Source organism: Galeopterus variegatus, unplaced genomic scaffold (genome assembly GCF_000696425.1).
Source record: "Galeopterus variegatus unplaced genomic scaffold, G_variegatus-3.0.2 Scaffold108, whole genome shotgun sequence".
Lineage (NCBI taxonomy): Eukaryota > Metazoa > Chordata > Mammalia > Dermoptera > Cynocephalidae > Galeopterus > Galeopterus variegatus.
In genome coordinates, this window is record NW_007726219.1 from 783,423 (window position 1) to 797,809 (window position 14,387).

General features: G+C 43.8%; 1 protein-coding gene across 1 annotated transcript in view; it reads right to left on the reverse strand.

The window, feature by feature from the left end:
* Positions 1-14,387, reverse strand: part of LRRFIP1 (leucine rich repeat (in FLII) interacting protein 1) — a 93,744-nt gene that overhangs the window by 39,874 nt on the left and 39,483 nt on the right. Inside the window, exons 8-11 of the mRNA XM_008586075.1 lie at positions 12,858-12,882; positions 12,136-12,203; positions 9,160-9,237; positions 4,065-4,172 (exon numbers count right to left, since the gene is read on the reverse strand). Coding sequence (XP_008584297.1) covers positions 4,065-4,172; positions 9,160-9,237; positions 12,136-12,203; positions 12,858-12,882 — 279 coding nt within the window. The remainder of the gene's footprint in view (positions 1-4,064; positions 4,173-9,159; positions 9,238-12,135; positions 12,204-12,857; positions 12,883-14,387) is intronic.

The following is a 14,387-nucleotide window of genomic DNA, read 5'->3' on the forward strand; positions in this document are numbered from 1 at the left end:
CAATGTCAAAAGAACACAGAATTCTTAGAGTAAGTAATATAACATAGAGCATCTGTTCAACTTGGGTGCGTAGTCACACCTAGTTCATACACAGAAAACCACCTCAAGGATGTGGAAACACCTGTTTTTGAGAATTTAAGCTGTCTTCCAGCACAGAAACTGAAGATTAGGACAGAGCGGTTGGTGCTTCAGCAATGGAAAAGTTTGCCTCTCTACTGTCTTTCCAAGTGGAAAACAAGTAAGATTTAGGGTTAATACGAAATTATGCATGGCTTTTTATTTATTTATTTATTTATTTTTTATTTATTTTTTTTCCTTTTATTTGTCTTTTTTCCGTGTCCGGCAACAGATCGCAACCCTCAGTGTCGCGCCCGTAACCGGACCGTGACCGGCAACGGGATCGCAACCCTATTTATTTTTTTTTTTCCCTTTTATTTGTCTTTTTTCCGTGTCCGGCAACGGATCGCAACCCTCAGTGTCGCGCCCGTAACCGGACCGTGACCGGCAACGGGATCGCAACCCTCAGTGTTGCACCCGCACCTCGCTCAGCCAGTGAGCAGGAACCGGTCTGTATGTGGGATCCGAACCCTCGGCGGGAGCGCCGCCGCACTCCCAAGCGGTGCACTGTAGCAGTGAGCCACGGGGCTGGCCCTGCATGGCTTTTTAAAGTGCCAGATCACCTTCTCTCTGGGTGGCTGTATGTCCGCATCTGGCTAAGCTTTCTCACTTCTGTAAAGGAAAACACCAGCAACTAAATTATCTGGAAACTACATCCTCTTAACTTTGACTTGTATTCATATTTGTTCTGGTCTTAGACACAATTTTCATGTCATTAAAAAAAAATTCTTATTTTCCTCTTGAGCAAGGCAGGGTGCAGAAGGCAGGATTTGAACACTATTTAGGATCATGAGCTCTGAACTGACCCTGTCATGTACTGAGGAGTATCTATGAGAGAGACCCAGGCAGTGCCTCACTGCTGAAGGCTCCTCCACTCCAGCCCCTTGACCTGAAGTCTGTGGACGCTGAGGCATGCATTGGGAGGCATCACTCTTACTGCATATTGTATGGAACCCTAGATCTTCAGGGGTGCTTGTGACTCATCTCAAATACCATTCCCTAGTTTTTCTGTTTCCCACCAGGATGCGATCACCCCCAAGGGCAGGAGCTACATCTATTTTGATCCCTGATTAATCTCCAGTGACCAGATGAGGCCTGGCACACTCAAGAAATACTTGTTGAATGAAAGAACAATTTCAACTTTAAACTACAAATAGCATCAAATGTTAACTGAAAGCATTAAATGTTTCACAGGGCTGTGGTCAAGATGGGCAGGTTCCCCAGCCCCATCCCACCTACACTCATTCCTTTATTTGCTAAATAATTATTACACACTTAAACTTAGGCACAAGATGTTGTTTAAGATGTGCCAAAAATACTGCTGTGCACGTACCACGCGTAAGACATCACTGTCACATACCGTATATACAAGAAATTTACCAGGATTGCTAGCCTCATTAAGGCTTTATTGTTCAAAAGAAAGGAAAACACTTAATGTCAACACTTCAAGGCAGAAGAATTTTGCCTTTGGATTTACTGACACAAGAGAGAGGAAAACTTTATCCCATACACAAATCCTACTATATTCTATGTCATTCACACCCTGGTTTATGGTATGAAGACAGGAAGAATTGCTGTTAATAGAGCTTATTGCCAACCCAAGTTTCCTTAGCCAGAAACAGCTCTCAGACCATCCAACCTGACTTGATCATCCAGAAAAGAGTAAGTTTAGCCATAGTCCACCTTGGTTTGTTTAGCCACAGTCCACCTTATTTAGGAGTCATATGGCTCATGTGGAGCTGACGTCATAAATCAGAAAGCTGAGTTAAATCACAGCTCCATCTCTCATTGGCCACATGACTCTGTAAAAGTTACTTAACCTGTCATCTGTGACACGGGAGAAAGGACAAGGGCCCCCCAGAGGTTCTGGGGATTAGGCGAGAGAGCACCTGGTGTGCTTTTTCTCTGCTTTCACTTTTAGCTAGAAACAACTTTCCCAGTTCCTGGATCAGATGATGCCGCTGGTGATCGCTTTCCGGGGTGTCAATATGACTAAGCAGGTCACTTCACACACAGCTGGGTCCTCTCCAGACTCTGTTCTGGGCTTAAGGATGAGATGTCCGAGCTGCAGCCTCCCCATAACAGGCTGTGCACTCGTCAGTGGTCACAACCATGAGCCGGACCAAGCTGGGGAGGCCCTCTCTGGGAGGCCCTCTCTCAGGCACAGGGAAGAGACAGGAGAGGTCAGAAGCTTGGTAACTCCTTGTTCCTTCCCTCTCTCAGGATGCTAATTTGCTGCTCCCGGCAGAGATGACAGGCCCAGAGATCTCTGCCGTGTGTTTTCCCCAGGCTTCGATGTGTCCACTCTAATTCAATAACTGCCTGCAGAGATCCTCCTGCAGGGGAGTGCGGTGCTAGGTGCATGGCTCAGTTCCAGGGATGTGGGGCCCTGTTTTAGACATTTGTGCTGCCAACACAAGATGACCTCTGGTTTCCTTAACTCTGCTAAAGCCATCACTCCCAGGTGATTTCTGAGGGAGGCCGAAAGCACAGAAATGACTGCTCACAAAAGAAGAACCAACAATGCCCACTAACTGCATTTAGGGACAAGGGGCCAAGGGGCCAAGGGCAGGAGAAGTTCACTTCAAGGTGATATGTAAAAAGCATCTGTGAGCCCTTCATCCTGCCAGACATCAAAAGTTCTACTTAGCCCACCAGAAAACCACCTAGCGCTTGGGAAAAGTTTCTTTCTCTTAAAGAATTAGTATGCTCCCTTTTCTCTGATTAAAGAGGATCATTTAGTTGCACTTTATCCATCATACTATAGGCCAGGGTTATTTCATCCTTTAGGCATGATTTATGAGCTTTCTTTTTTTTTTTCCTTTTTGTCTTTTTTTTTTTCATGACCGGTAATGGGTTCGCAACCCTCGGTGTCGCGCCTGCACCGCGCTCAACCAGTGAGCAGACCGGTCTCTATATGGGATCCAAACCCTCGGCGGGAGCGCCGCCGCGCTCCCAAGCGCTGCCCTCTACTGAGTGTGCCACCGGGCCGGCCCTATGAGCTTTCTAATGGCCTACAAAAATGTTTAAGAACTGGGAAAAATGTTTAATACAGTAGGCTCCACTACATTAAACGACGTATACAACACAAAAATTGATAAACGTTTAATTAGATGTTAACAAAAAACTAACGTTATGTCAACTGAGTATTAGATTTAATATTCATAAAAATTACTGTTAAAGTAAACTGTAGGTTAGATTGGCTTACTTCATAAGAATTTGTGAATATCTATAATGGTTGGGCAAATAGCCTAATAAACCACAGGGCTGGATTTAGCCAATTAATTAGCTGATTAAAGCATTCCACGTATTTCTCAGAAAACCATTGTATTTCATGTAAGGCCTGGATGCATTTTTACAGGATTTGTGGAGGAGCCTCCCAGTGTAGGAACATCCACCACTGGGGAGTGCTGGTTAGGACTGAATGCTCGATTTCAACAGGTCCTCAGGACAGGTAAATTAGCTGCGTCCCTTCTGTGGACTCTACCTTGTTTTTTTTTATTTTATTACCTTTCTCATTCATTCATTCACAAATATTTACTGTACACCTAGTACACATTTATTCTGATAGCTGAGCCTATCATTCCAAATCCGAAGAGGTGGAAAGACACAAAATAAAAAAAGGAAATTAAATATGTGTAATATTCCAAGTCTTTAAATTTGTTCATCTTCCTCAGTTATTAGAGATGAAAATAATTTGTGGTCTGTCATATTCCCCTTTTTTCTCCTTTTTTATTTTAAGAATGCTTCACTACTTGTTAGTGTTGTCAGCGTGTGGCAGGGAAGGAGAGCAGAGGAAACTCAATTAAGGTTAGTCTCTTTGACCTCACCATTACCCATGACCTTTATCACCACAGAAAATTGAGATGAGACAGTGTTTCCTCCCTTCGATGATCAGTCACCTCCCATGCTGGACCCCTGCCCAGTGAGCACCCCTAGGATCATGCAGCAGACAGGGAAAAAACTGGGAAACCCAGAAAGCGCCTTACAGCATGGGAACCGCAGGCACTGCCCCGCCGAGCCCCACCAAGGCTGCTCTCATCAAACACCGATGCCTGTAACCGAAACAGACTGTCAGCATGGGGCACCTTTCCTTTCTCCAGGGTACCCTGAAAACATAAGCTAGGAAAGACTGACACATGCCAGGAATCTGTCCTGAAAATCATCATGCATTCAGGCTTAAAAACACCATTTCCTGCTCTTTTCCAGAGAAAGAGCTGTGGAGCAGAACAAGAAACATGCAAAAATCGAGAGAGAGAGAGAAGTGTTAGTTGCTGTCAACTGGCATCCAGTTTAATCTCTAATAGATCAGTTAAATCTATTTTCTTTGAAAAACATCCCATGCTAAGAAAAACTTGTTAATCCAGAGTTCAAATGAGCAAATAATTCAAACATACTGAATTTTGTCACAGCATCCACACACTTGATGTTTAAGAAATTAACATAGTGACCTTGGAATAAAATATTAAATTATGTTAATTATAGTTCTAACACTGAATATTTTATAACTCTTTAAAAGTTAGTAAGTAGAAAACAGAATATTTGATTAATTTGAAAGTGCTATGTAATTAATCACTGTGAACAGGAGCATACAATACCAAAAATGGTGATGTCAAACTCTGCCCAGTTTAAAGAAACTTTCATTTCCCTGTTCCCCTTGAGGAGATACTGGTTTGCTCAATCACTTGTATGCCTAATGCATAAGTGTGCAATCTTACGAAAATCCTAAAAGTTATTAGCAATACAATAGCATAGTTACTTTGAATATTTAAAGTTTCTTGTGTAGCATAAGTACCTGTATTTAAAACTGGAAATTTCCAAAGTAACACAGTAAATGGATTAGGATCTGTTAAGGTCACCAACGCATTAAAACATCATCTTTCTGCCAACAGGTAAATGGTGCTGTTGCTCTGTTTCAGCCTAACAATCCTATACAAACATGAATCCTCCTGGAGACTGGAGCATGTGACAGCTACTGTCAGCAGTTGGGAGAGAGAAAACTCAGATGGAGCTGGCCGGTTAGCTCATTTGTTTAGAGTGTGGTGTTGTAACACCAAGGTCAAGGGTTCGGATCCCTATACTGGCCAGCCACCAATATAAAAAACCAAAAGAAACCAATCTCAGAGCTGGCCAAAGGGGACTGACAAACACCATGGGCACGTGTAAGCTCCATGTAAAGGTGCAATTCTCCACAACAGGGCTGGAAACAAGCAAGTCCCATGTTCCCAGAGTGCGTGCGGGGGCAGGGAGGAGGGACAGCAGTGATTTGGGAGGGGGCGCAGGGGAAGGGGGAGGGGCACACACACCCTGCGACTCCCTGCAGACCAGGCAGCGCTGTACAGGTAGGAGGGCTGGAGGATGAAAGCAAACAGCAGGTTTTAAAAGCCTTGAAAAAACAGCAACACACAATAGTGATCCAATGGCTTCAGTTATGACAGCCAAATTACTGCACAGTGGTTGGAAGAAAAAAAGCTCATTAAGGCTCTGAGTTTTCGATGCAAACCCAAAGTTTACAAGAAAGATAAATATGAGATGATGTTTAATTTTAAAATAGTAAACTTCCTCAGCAACTTTGAAATATGACTATTTCCCAGTCCCTTCTTTTCAGGCATTCCTGGAAAAAAGGGTCGGGGGATGAGAAAGATGGTAACAAGGTCAACGTCACTGACAGCAAAACCACCACAACAAAACAGCAACAGAACCAAAGACTAGGGCCGGCCCGTGGCTCACTTGGAGAGTGTGGTGCTGATAACACCAAGGCCACAGGTTCGGATCCCTATGTAGGGGTGGCCGGTTGCTCACTTGTGAAAGCGTGGTGCTGATGACAGCAAGGCCACGGGTTCGGATCCCTGTATAGGGATGGCCCGTGGCTCACTTATGAGAGTGTGGTGCTGATAACACCAAGGCCACGGGTTCGGATCCCTGTATAGGGATGGCCTGTGGCTCACTTATGAGAGTGCGGTGCTGATAACACCAAGGCCACGGGTTCAGATCCCTGTATAGGGATGGCCGGTTGCTCACTTGTGAGAGTGCGGTGCTGATAACACCAAGGCCACGGGTTCGGATCCCTATGTAGGGGTGGCCGGTTGGCTCACTTGGAGAGTGTGGTGCTGATAACACCAAGGCCATGGGTTCGGATCCCTATGTAGGGGTGGCCGGTTGGCTCACTTGGAGAGTGTGGTGCTGACAACACCAAGGCCACGGGTTTGGATTCCTACGTAGGGATGGCCGGTTGGCTCACTTTGGACAGTGTGGGGATGACACCAAGTCAAGGGTTAAGGTCCCCTTACGGGTCATCTTTAAAAAAAAAAAAAAAAAAAGAACCAAAGACTAAAGTCCTGGGTTAATGATGCACTTGGGGTGTTTAGTACATAAATCTCCACATGTGAAGAAGGGCAGAAATAATGCATTTATTCCTATCAGAGGGTCCCAGTAGCAGTCCAGACTGCTTCAGCTGGTCAGGGCTGTACTGGCCTAGACCACACTTGTGGGTGAAGCGGTGCCCGTGAGGGACACACTAGATCAGGCAGCTTGCTGGTATGCAGACTCAGCTACAGAATAGAATTGTGACCCATTCGCAGGCCCACAGCACAGGGTGCACAGTACAAGGTGAGGCAGGCAAGGTGCGTGGCCAGGCAGTGAGTCGCTCAGTAGCTGGCATCTACGTGTGCGGGAGATGACAATTCAACCTCCAAGACGCGATGTGTACTTGGACCTCTGACACCCACTTCCTTGTATTAGGGTAAGTCTCGTCTACCTATAGCCCAGCAGGCCAAGCACCTCAGGGCCCGGCCTTGTAAAAACAGGAAACAGAGGGAGCCAAAGAAATAACACTGTTCTCTCCACTCCTCAAAGACGATGGTGTCGGATTATGCACAAAAACTTTCCAAATTGCTTCCTGGACACATTTGCAAGAGAAAAATATTTTTTTAAAAAAACAAATGAAACCCCAAATGGGGAACAATTGGTGGAAAAGGAGGAGAGACCCAAGAGACCAATTTTCTGGACCTGAGTTTGTGAAACTATACATTTAATAGAACCCTCCTCTTCCTAAATTCCTTTTTTCTATATTAGGTCATAAGTTATTTTAGATCAATTTTTTAAAAAGATTGAGAAAAGTCTTAGCAAATTAGTCATGCCAATTAGAACACCTACTGAGATTTGCTCTTTTGACTTCACATAGGAGAGGTTGAAGTATCCACTAAGTTTAATCAGCAATTAAAGTGACACACAGAGGAAGGAGGAGCAGGGAAAGGTGACGTGAAAAGGAGACAGACCCGGTTTCCACTCTGGGCAGACAGGGGTCTGGCAGCAAGGCCACCACTGGGAGGCCCGAGGTCAGAGCAGGAGAGTCCCTGTAATTGGNTTGGAGAGTGTGGTGCTGATAACACCAAGGCCACAGGTTCGGATCCCTATGTAGGGGTGGCTGGTTGCTCACTTGTGAAAGCGTGGTGCTGATGACAGCAAGGCCACGGGTTCGGATCCCTGTATAGGGATGGCCGGTTGCTCACTTGTGAGAGTGCGGTGCTGATAACACCAAGGCCACGGGTTTGGATCCCTATATAGGGATGGCCGGTTGCTCACTTGTGAAAGCGTGGTGCTGATAACACCAAGGCCACGGGTTCGGATCCCTATGTAGGGGTGGGCCCGTGGCTCACTTGAGAGAGTGCGGTGCTTATAACACCAAGGCCACGGGTTCGGATCCCTATGTAGGGGTGGGCCCGTGGCTCACTTGGAGAGTGTCGTGCTGATAACACCAAGGCCACGGGTTCGGATCCCTATGTAGGGGTGGCCGGTTGGCTCACTTGGAGAGTGTGGTGCTGATAACACCAAGGCCATGGGTTCGGATCCCTATGTAGGGGTGGCTGGTTGCTCACTTGTGAAAGCGTGGTGCTGATGACAGCAAGGCCACGGGCCCCTTACGGGTCATCTTTAAAAAAAAAAAAAAAAAAGAACCAAAGACTAAAGTCCTGGGTTAATGATGCACTTGGGGTGTTTAGTACATAAATCTCCACATGTGAAGAAGGGCAGAAATAATGCATTTATTCCTATCAGAGGGTCCCAGTAGCAGTCCAGACTGCTTCGGCTGGTCAGGGCTGTACTGGCCTAGACCACACTTGTGGGTGAAGCGGTGCCCGTGAGGGACACACTAGATCAGGCAGCTTGCTGGTATGCAGACTCAGCTACAGAATAGAATTGTGACCCATTCGCAGGCCCACAGCACAGGGTGCACAGTACAAGGTGAGGCAGGCAAGGTGCGCGGCCAGGCAGTGAGTCGCTCAGTAGCTGGCATCTACGTGTGCGGGAGATGACAATTCAACCTCCAAGACGCGATGTGTACTTGGACCTCTGACACCCACTTCCTTTTATTAGGGTAAGTCTCGTCTACCTATAGCCCAGCAGGCCAAGCACCTCAGGGCCCGGCCTTGTAAAAACAGGAAACAGAGGGAGCCAAAGAAATAACACTGTTCTCTCCACTCCTCAAAGACGATGGTGTCGGATTATGCACAAAAACTTTCCAAATTGCTTCCTGGACACATTTGCAAGAGAAAAATATTTTTTTAAAAAAACAAATGAAACCCCAAATGGGGAACAATTGGTGGAAAAGGAGGAGAGACCCAAGAGACCAATTTATTATGCACAAAAACTTTCCAAATTGCTTCCTGGACACATTTGCAAGAGAAAAATATTTTTTAAAAAAAACAAATGAAACCCCAAATGGGGAACAATTGGTGGAAAAGGAGGAGAGACCCAAGAGACCAATTTTCTGGACCTGAGTTTGTGAAACTATACATTTAATAGAACCCTCCTCTTCCTAAATTCCTTTTTTCTATATTAGGTCATAAGTTATTTTAGATCAATTTTTTAAAAAGATTGAGAAAAGTCTTAGCAAATTAGTCATGCCAATTAGAACACCTACTGAGATTTGCTCTTTTGACTTCACATAGGAGAGGTTGAAGTATCCACTAAGTTTAATCAGCAATTAAAGTGACACACAGAGGAAGGAGGAGCAGGGAAAGGTGACGTGAAAAGGAGACAGACCCGGTTTCCACTCTGGGCAGACAGGGGTCTGGCAGCAAGGCCACCACTGGGAGGCCCGAGGTCAGAGCAGGAGAGTCCCTGTAATTGGAGAAAATAGGCGGGAGGGGAGCGGAGAAAGGCCGACACCTTCATGTCATCTCAAAGGCACTCAGTATTGTAAATTCAGACAAATTTACCTTTTACAACAAAAACAATCAAGCGCATGCACTTCTGGGGAGGGGAAAGAAAGATAGAAAGAGAAGTGGACTAGTTAATCAACAAAACTATTACGTGAGACCCAATTAGGACTTTTGAGTCTACACATAGAAAAAAATAGATTTAATTTTAATTGCTAGCAAGACCAAAAGGTTTGGAAGGTCTTTGTAATTTGAGTTCTGATTTTTAAAGCATGGTGGGAAAAACTCAGAACCAAGAATTTGGAGGGATATCAACCTCCAGTTGATGTAATAGAATATTTCACTGGAGATAATCTGCTTGGCCCCCTTAATTAGGCATTTACATAATAAATACATGTTCAGGAATCACAGAAGATAAACGCAGTGGTACAATTTGAGACCAACAATTTATGCATTTCTGGGAATACTACTATATAAATTAAGAGTTTCCCTGAACAAAATGTTTTACCCAAATTAAAGGATTCTGGAAGAGGAAGCTAGTTGCTTTAGATTTCTATGTTGGCAGTACTGTACTAGTCATACAGGAACAGGACAGTCCTTGAAGTAGTAGTTCCATTAAATTAACTGGACAGCACCTTAAGCTATTCCATCATCCCATACCTTCTGCCTCTCATGCCTATGCCTTGAATAAGCCACACCAGAGTCACCTCAGAGAGAGGCAAGTGGAATTCTGGGGGGCACAGGGAGAAACTCAGTATTTAACACCAATACTGGAATTTGTTCTGGTGGTTGGAGAGAACACTCTGTGTAGAAGCCACTTAGTCCACCCCTCTGCAGGAGACAGAAAGCATGAAGGCCTTTGCAGCCAGGTGGGAGAAAATGCCCACAGCTGAGTACAGTGCAGTCACGCCCAGGGCTTGCTTCTGACAAATCTTAAAGACTTCAAAGTTATTCTGAAGAGTCGTAAATATCACATCCTACATAGATTCGTTTCCATTGTTACATGTAAATACAAGTAAACAAGCCAATGTAGATAAGATACCTACAGAGCATAATAATAACCCAAAGACTTGGAGGGTGGGTGAGTGAAAGGAGAAGTCAGGCAGCACAACGTGAGGACACACGGCCTCAAAGAGAGTTCTGGTCTATTTTATGTTCAATGGGTCAGCTCTAATTTTGACTTTCAACCCCTTTGGATGTGGGTTATTTCTCTTAAATGAGCTTAACTGGGTCCAATACAGACTGAACTTAGGTGAATAATTCACATCTGAGTATTAGATGTTTACCACCAGCTTCGGTTTTAGAGCAGATATCCAGCTCATCTGAAGCAAGCAGGAAATAAAGATTACTGAATGACTAAGTGCTCCCTGCAACAGCAAAACCTTTTCTTGAATTAAGAAAACACACAAACCCTTTTTCAAGGCGTTAAAACCTGCCAATACTTTGGTGCTTACAGCTGATCTTATATTCAGTCAAAACTCACCTATTAGGGGACAGAAGGGCCATCAGCTTAGAGGGAGGGACAGAGTATTTATTATCGTAGGGGCTGGGAGGCCGTGGTAGGAGCTGGAGAGTGGGCAAGCAAGCTGAAGGGGCGATGGAGCTGCCCGCACCTTCTGGAACCCCCTTTTGGCATGAGGGAGGTGGACGAGGCCTGACAGAGGAGAGGAGGACAGGAATTAAATACTGAGGCGGAGGAGGAACGGCCCCTAACAAGGAAGGAAGCCTGGAGGGAAGGAGGGGAGTGAGGGCGGGAAGGGGGTCCCAGCTACTGCTTCTGGAAGCATTTAAATGAGGCCAAAGACTACATGGGGTGTGTGTGTGTGTGTGTGTGTGCGCGGAATTTAAGGAAACAGAAGAGGCATCTGTGGACTTCAGACTTTCTCCGATTTTCTGATTTCTGAGGTGGGGTGGTTGTTGCGGGAGGGAGGTCACCAAGTCTACAGACACCACCCTGCCCTCCCCACACAGCTTCTCCCGGGAGGTCTCCCCCTTCACTGCCTCTGCTCTGCTCACGGGATTCCTTATCCTTGAAGAGCACCTCTCTGGGTTCCACCTGGTTACTTCCTATTTATTCTTTAAGGTTCACTTCACATCCTTTATTATGACACTTCCCGGCAGAATTAGTCCCTCCCTGTCATCCTGTTTACTCATCTGTTCACTGTGGCGCTGGTGTCTGGAACTCCGGGCTGTCTTCTGTTCTAGAAGCCAGTGCTTCGAGAGCACCTATCTAACTGTGTATCTTTGTGACCCCATGCCTCATTTGGTTTTCTTCTTACCTAAACTAGTTCCCTTATTTTGCTGAGTGAATATGAACCTTACCTAGGACAAATATGCATGAACTATTAGGATTCTTAAATAGTTTAGAAATTATGTCCATCAAGATTGATGCAAGTTCCTAAAGTATGGGAAGGATCTCTGTTGAGTAGAGCTCTTTATTTGCATTGGATTTGATTTTGATTCCAAGTCTAGTCTATCCCTGAGAAAGTGCTGCAAGGTTTGCATGTATCCTACAAAGTAATTGTTTTCAGAAACTCTCAAGGAAAGAACCCAAAGCATGCCTCTTCTTATTTTTTCCTTCTAATTAATTCTAACTAAAACATATATACAAAAATACATTCACTCATTGCAGCCAGCTGAATACCACAATTCACATTCAAGCTGGCATATTCAACTGCAGGATAGTAGAGTAAGTTAATTACTGCTCAGAAATTCAGTTTAAGAAAACACCTATCCAAACGAAAATTTGTAACAGACATTAAAAGAGAAAAGGACAGCTGAATTCACACATACAAGATTGCATGCGACAAAACCTGTAATTTCTGAAGAGAGGATGTGAAAGATTTAAATGGAAACCAACCAACTTCTCCTCCCTGGTTGATGAAAAAGAGGCTCTGCCATCGCCGCTGTAGCTGGAGTTCTGAGGACCAAAGAAACATTTTTAAGTGGTGAGCACTTCCGTACTATTTCAAAAGCACTGCCTGTCCCATTCAAAAGGCAAATATAAAACAATACAGACCAATATTAGGACCCCAGGAATGCTGATTTATCTAAAGAATCGAGACAAAACTGGTACAGCACAAATTCTTAACAACTAGAGAGTCTAAGCCAACTTTTATATTTCAGTGATTATGTCTCAGTGATGCTGTATGGTTAACTATTACTGGCTCTTCCCAATTTCACATCTGTAATTACTTTGCAATTACTACTAAATCTCATGCTGGACCTTCTCTAACCTTAGTCTAAACTTTCCTTATTACATATCTTCTCAGATAACCAAAATTCCATTTATTGCAAAATTTTCCATTTTTCTTCCACCGAGCACACCTGGGGGCTACAGCCCAACCGTAGCTCCAGGAAGGCTGGTGGGTAGGAGCAAGTCCACTCCCACCACCAGCTGAGAACCATTATCCACAGACGGAAAGTGCCCTGCAGATCTCTTTACGGTATCTTGAGTGAATACTTTAAAAATATTTAAAATTTTAAAAATATCAGATCCAACCAAGAATGTAGAGGGGAAAGCAACATGGTGAAAGTTGCAAATGAAGGTGTGAAATGGCAATCAAGAGGGTCAGGCAGTTTTCCTGCCATGGAGACTCTGAGTTCCCTTAGAGAGGAAACAGGTATTTCTGAACTGTTAGCATCAGTCTGGTCATTTTATTCCTTCCCACAAACAAGTATTTCCTACATTTACAGAATTTCTCATTTGATCCCATCTTATCTCCAGGCTCCTATTTACACTGTTCCTGGAGTTTTCTGCTCTGAGATCTTTCTATATATGATGTTGCCTTAGATGTAGGTTATTTTGTTCTTCAATCATTATACTTTCTTATTATTTATTAAATCAGTTTTATATCCAATTTCATTCTGTGGTGAACAGTTTATAATCAGGTCCTTTTGTATTTGATTTCTAGAGGTATTACTGAATTCTTAACTAAATCATAAAGTACTCTTTTACAGTCTTAACGTAAAAATCAAAGGTTAAAATATACGGATATACGTACAACATGGAGCTTGATGTCATCTTAGGGATATTCTAGAGAATGTAATATTGGGTTGAACTAAAGAACTTCTTAAGTAACTTCCAATTCTATGATTTTTTTGTGATCAATTATGGTAAAACAATGCACTTAGGGAAAAAAAAAGTTGCAAAGCAGTGGATAAAATTCCAGTGAGCGATGTAGGGGACATCAGAAAGTGCTGCAGCTCCTGTCTTGTAATGCTAGGACTAAGCAGTCTGCAAGAATGCCGGGCACAGTAAGCAAGACTGTTACCATCTGGCGTGTACAGAATGGTGTGCTGTATGCTCCTATCCCTGGAATGCTGTATTACCTTAAAGAAAAACATAACAGAGCTGGAGAAAGTCCAAAGGATGTCAATATAGAAAGCAACAATAAGTAGGAGGACACAGCCTTTAAACTGAGAGGTTTAAGTCTGGAATGAGAAAAGCTTAGACAAAATATAATAAAAGTACATGCAATCCTAAATAGGAATGAGAAGGTAAAAACAACCTGGTCAGCCAGTTCAGGGTGGGTTAGGGTAGGGGGTGGGGGAGGTAAGGGTGGGATCACCCATGTGAAGCTGAAAAATATGATTTAAGTATATATATAAAATATCTTACTAACATAATTAAGATAAATTAAAAGAAAGTAAAATTTATCACCAAAAGAAAAAACCGAAGCAGTGAGAAGATTTTAGATCATTTAACATAAAACAGACCTACAGCAGATCATGAAGTTTAATTAAAATGTATCCAGTTTGACCTTGTGAAATTCCCAATGACCTCCTCCTCCATAAATCCAAAGGCCTCACCCACTGCCTGTTCTAACTCCTCGGCTACTGGCACCAGTCGGCTCCTCTTCTGCCCCCCACCCCTCAACTGTGAGCATTCCACGTATCAGTATCCAGTTCTCTTCTCTTCCTTTTCCTCACCAGGAGAACACAGGCTTTAAGATAAGCATTAACATTACAAATGAGAGATGTGGAGCATTGTGAAAACATCAGATTTAAGTATATTTGAAAGCTGAATATGCTGATATATGTACATATCATACACCTACATGTAGGGCAATAAAATAATGGAAAGAGCTAATCTTTAATTCTAGATCTTTT